The 4,829-nt window shown below is 41.9% G+C and overlaps 1 protein-coding gene and 1 pseudogene across 1 annotated transcript; both read left to right on the top strand.

Moving 5' to 3' along the window:
- Positions 1-2,619: 2,619 nt before the first annotated feature.
- Positions 2,620-4,324, top strand: LOC112526111 (annotated as a pseudogene).
- LOC112524920 lies at positions 4,256-4,645 on the top strand. Its single transcript, XM_025134864.1, has one exon. The coding sequence runs from the start codon at positions 4,256-4,258 to the stop codon at positions 4,643-4,645; it is 390 nt and encodes a 129-aa protein (XP_024990632.1).
- Positions 4,646-4,829: the final 184 nt, after the last annotated feature.

The raw sequence follows: 4,829 nt of genomic DNA, 5'->3' as shown, positions 1-4,829 counted from the left end.
TTTTAATAAAACCCCAACTCAAGTGAGGGCTCTGATCACCATTATGGCTGAGAACTCTCAGCATTTTAGTGTGCGAGGTGATTTAAGAAGAGAGCCCCACAAGATTAACGAGGTTAATACCGGTACCACTGAGAGTAGGTTATTTGATTTGACTAACCTCGTTAAACAATTAGTTGTGGGTAAAGAGCAAGTTAAGGCATGCGGTATATGCAATGGGACGAGCCATCCGACGAATGCGTGTCTGCAACTACAAAAAGATGTTTTGGTTGCACCAAAAGATGTCAACGCCATCGGAGGCTTTCCAGGCCAACAACCACAGCAAAGGTTTTATAACCAGAGCTTTGGTGCCCAAAGACCTCCGCAACAGTTCCAGCAAAGGCAATTCCAGCAGCCATTCCAACAGAGAGCACCGTTTCAGCCAAACAACCAAGCCTCAAGTAGTACAGGTATGTCTTTAGAAGATATTGTTAAATCTCTTGCTACTAACACTCATCAATTTCAGCAAGAGACGAGGACGAATATCCAGAATTTGGTAACCCAAAATGAAAGTTTAGCGGCCCAACAGAAGAATTTGGAAGCTCAAATCGGGCAAATGGCGATTTCGCTTAATCGCATTGAGAGCCAAGGTAAGTTACCGTCCCAAACTGAAACTAACCCGAAAGCTAATGTTAGTGCCATTAATTTGAGAAACAGGACGGTTCCGGATCCTGAACCCAAAGCAAGAAGGAGAGAGAGGAAAGAAGAAAAAGAGACCGAGATTACGGGCGACAAGTTAAATGAAGAGAAGGTTGAAGGTAAGAACATAGAGGACAAAGGAAAGGCGCCCGAATTGGTCATCCGACCACCATTCCCAAAGAGATTGGAGCAAAGCAAGAAGGAGCAAGAAGACAAGGAGATTATGGAGACTTTTCACCGAGTTGAGGTAAACATTCCATTCTTAGATTCAATTAAAAGAGTACCTCGATATGCTAAGTTTTTGAAGGAGTTGTGTATGAACAAGAAGAAGTTGACTGGGAACGAGAAGGTTAGCATGGACGAGAACGTATCCGCCGTACTTCAAGGAGAGAAGATGCCACCTAAGTGCAAGGATCCAGGTATGTTTACTATTCCTTGTAAGTTAGGTAATGTTTCAATAGATAAAGCCATGTTAGACTTAGGCGCATCTATAAATGTCGTACCTTACTCGATCTATTCATCTCTGAATGTGGGACCTCTTAAGAGGACGGGAGTTGTTATACAACTCACCGATAGGTCCAATGTGTATCCCAAGGGAGTCCTTTAGGATGTGTTGGTTCAAGTTAACGAGTTAGTCTTCCCGGCTGATTTCTWTGTCATAGATATGGAGGAGCATAATACCTCCAAATCACCTTTGATATTGTTGGGAAGACCATTTCTGAAAACATCAAAAACAAAAATTGATGTTCATGATGGTACGTTAACTATTGAATTTGATGGTGAGGTCATTAAATTTAATATCTATGATGCCATTAGATATCCCAGTGATGTGTCTTCTGTTAGTTTTGTTGATGTTTTAGATCCTATTACTCATGATTTGTATGACTTGACTAAYCGAGATTTGTTAGAGGTTGCGATTACAAGGCACCTAGATGCAAGGACAATTAACTTGTTGATGAAGGAGTATGATTTAGGGCCCAAGCTTAAAGAGATGGTCTTAGCCATGGAATCTAACCGACACAAGAAGTTTCAGGTATTAAATGTTAATTTACCTTCTTCTTACACTAAGCTATTTTCTTCTATTTTGCAGGTACTTGACTTGAAGGAGTTACCGGACCACCTCAAGTATGCCTACCTAGGCAAGGGAAATACTCTACCGGTGATCATCTCCACTGAGCTGTCAAGCGAAGAAGAAAAGCAGTTGGTGAATGTGCTTGAAGAGCACAAGGAGGCGATCGGCTGGACTATAGTTGATATCAAGGGATTGAGCCCCTCAGTTTGTATGCATAAGATTCTACTCGAGGATGACTAGCCTTTTCGTGAAGCTCAACGACGCCTCAACCCGCCTATGATGGAGGTAGTGAAAAAGGAGATCCTCAAACTCCTTGACGCAGGTATTATCTACTCAATTTCAGATAGCAAATGGGTAAGCCCTGTTCAGGTAGTACCCAAAAAGACGGGTTTGACGATAGTTAGGAACACCGAAGGCAAGTTGGTGCCTACTTGAGTCCAAAATGGATGGCGAGTATGCATCGACTATAGGAGGTTGAACTCGTCCACTAGAAAGGATCACTTTCCACTTCCCTTTATCGACCAAATGTTAGAACGATTAGCGGAAAAGTCTCACTACTGTTGTCTAGATGGATACTCCGGGTTCCATCAAATCCCGGTAGCGCCGAAAGACCAAGAAAATACTACTTTTACATGCCCGTTTGGTACGTTTGCGTATAGGCGTATGCCTTTTGGCCTTTGTAATGCACCAGGTCTTTTCAACGTTGCATGGTAAGTATTTTTTCTGAGTATGTAGAGAATATCATTGAGGTGTTTATGGATGATTTTACCTTATATGGTAACTCGTTTGAGGACTGTTTGAACAATTTGACCAAGATTTTAAAAAGATGCATAGAGACTAACCTTGTTTTGAATTACGAAAAATGTCTCTTTATGGTTAGTCATGGTCTTATCTTGGGTCATATTGTTTCAAAGAAGGGTATAGAGGTAGACAAGTCCAAAATAGATGTCATTAAAACTCTACCTTACCCCACTTGTGTTAGGCAAGTCAGTTCTTTCCTTGGTCATGCAGGGTTTTATAGGAGATTCATTAAGGATTTTTCAAAGATAACCCGACCACTTTGTTGTCGCTTACATCGATGGTGAATGCAAGAAGGCATTCAATGAATTAAAAGATAAGTTAACTTCTGCACCCATAATTCAGCCCTCAAATTGGGATCTCCCTTTTGAGATCATGTGTGACGCAAGTAATTACGCGGTCGGGGCTGTTTTGGGACAGAAGTTTGGTAAGGATCCACACGTGATATACAATGCTTCTCAGACATTGGATAGTGCCCAAAGCAACTATTCAACGATGGAGAAGGAGCTTTTGGCCATAGTATTTGCTTTAGAGAAGTTTCGTCAGTATTTACTTGGTACTAAAGTGATAGTTTTTTCTGATTATGCAGCTCTTAAATATTTAATGAAGAAGAAGGACGCCAAGCCTCGCCTTATTCGTTGGATGTTGCTTCTACAAGAGTTCAACCTAGAGATTCGGGATAAGAGCGGGTCGAAGAACTTGGTGGCCGATCATTTGAGCCGTTTGCTAAATGGTGAGGGTCCTTCTACCTTGAAGGATGAATTTTCGGACGAGCATCTTCTAACCGTTCAAGAGACGACACCCTGGTACGCCGACTTAGTGAACTATCTAGTTACCAAGACTTTGCCAGGTACGTTGATTAGAATTGAAAAGGATAGAATTAAGAGTCAAGCAAAGTATTATGTTTAGGATGACCCTTACCTTTGGAAGCATTGCTCTGATCAGATTATCAGGCGATGTGTCCCCCAACATGAAGTACAAAGTGTACTTCGATTTTGTTATGAATATGCTTGTGGGGGACATTTTGGTCCAAAGCATACGGTGCACAAAGTGCTTAATTGTGGCTTGTTTTGGCCATCCATTTTTAAAGACTCTTATATGTTTTGCAAAAGTTGTGATAGGTGCCAAAAGACAGGAAATATCGGACCACAAAATCAAATGCCCCAAAACCCGATTTTAGTTTGTGAAATCTTTGATGTATGGGGCATTGATTTCATGGGATCCTTTCCCGCCTCTTCTGGATTTATCTATATTTTATTGTGTGTCGATTATGTCTCGAAATGGGTGGAAGCTAAAGCCACCAGAACTGACGATGCTCGTATTGTTTCAGCTTTCCTTAGATCTAACATCTTCGCCAGGTTCGACACACCAAGGGCCGTCATAAGCGATCGAGGGACACACTTTTGTAATAAAGTGATTGAGGCGGTGTTTAAGAAGTACCATGTCACTCATCGAATTTCAACCGCATACCATCCTCAATCCAACGGGCAAGCCGAAGTCTCTAACAGGGAGATCAAATCCATTCTAGAGAAGACCGTAAATCYTAATCGCAAGGATTGGACCGAGCGTTTGGACGATGCTTTGTGGGCCTACCGTACGGCCTACAAAACACCTATAGGTATGTCCATTTTTCGATTAGTTTATGGTAAACCATGTCATCTACCTGTTGAACTAGAGCACATGGCCTTTTGGGCTGTCAAGAAGTGTAACATGCGAATGGATGATGCGGGAGTTCTAAGGAAGCTACAACTTCAAGAGTTAGAGGAAATCAGAAACGACGCATATGAGAGCTCTAAGATCTACAAGGAGCGGACCAAGGCTTTCCACGACAAGATCATCTCCCTGAAAGAGTTTGTGGTCGAACAAAAGGTTTTACTCTTTCATTCACGCCTAAAGCTGTTTCCCGATAAGCTTAGATCATGGTGGGTTGTTCCTTTCATAGTTGTTAAGGTTTATGCTCATGGAGCAGTCGATATTGAAAGCCCAAAAACGGGTAAGTCATTTAAGGTGAACGCACATAGACTGAAACCTTTTTATGAAGGTTTTCAGTCTACGGACATTGATGTTATGGCTCTTGAGCCACCGCCCGTTGTTACTTAGTTTCAGTAGTGTCTAGCCAAAGACGTTAAAGAAAGGCGCTGATTGGGAGGCAACCCAATTTTTATTGCTTTATTTTCGTTCTAGTTTAGTTTCTTTTAGTTTTAGTTATCTTTTGAGATTGATGAGTTGCTTTCCCATGTTGACGTTTTTGTGAGTATTGACGTTCAACACCCCCCCCCCCCCC

The sequence above is a fragment of the Cynara cardunculus genome (assembly GCF_001531365.2).
Source record: "Cynara cardunculus var. scolymus isolate 2C chromosome LG 13, CcrdV1, whole genome shotgun sequence".
NCBI classification, from domain to species: Eukaryota; Viridiplantae; Streptophyta; class Magnoliopsida; order Asterales; family Asteraceae; genus Cynara; species Cynara cardunculus.
Note: the sequence above shows the minus strand (reverse complement) of the source record. Positions and strands in the feature narration are given on the sequence as shown.

What these genes read in the sequence shown, in the direction of transcription:
- LOC112524920 (XM_025134864.1), top strand. Translation starts at nt 4,256, where the DNA reads ATGCGAATGGATGATGCGGGAGTTCTAAGGAAGCTACAACTTCAAGAG.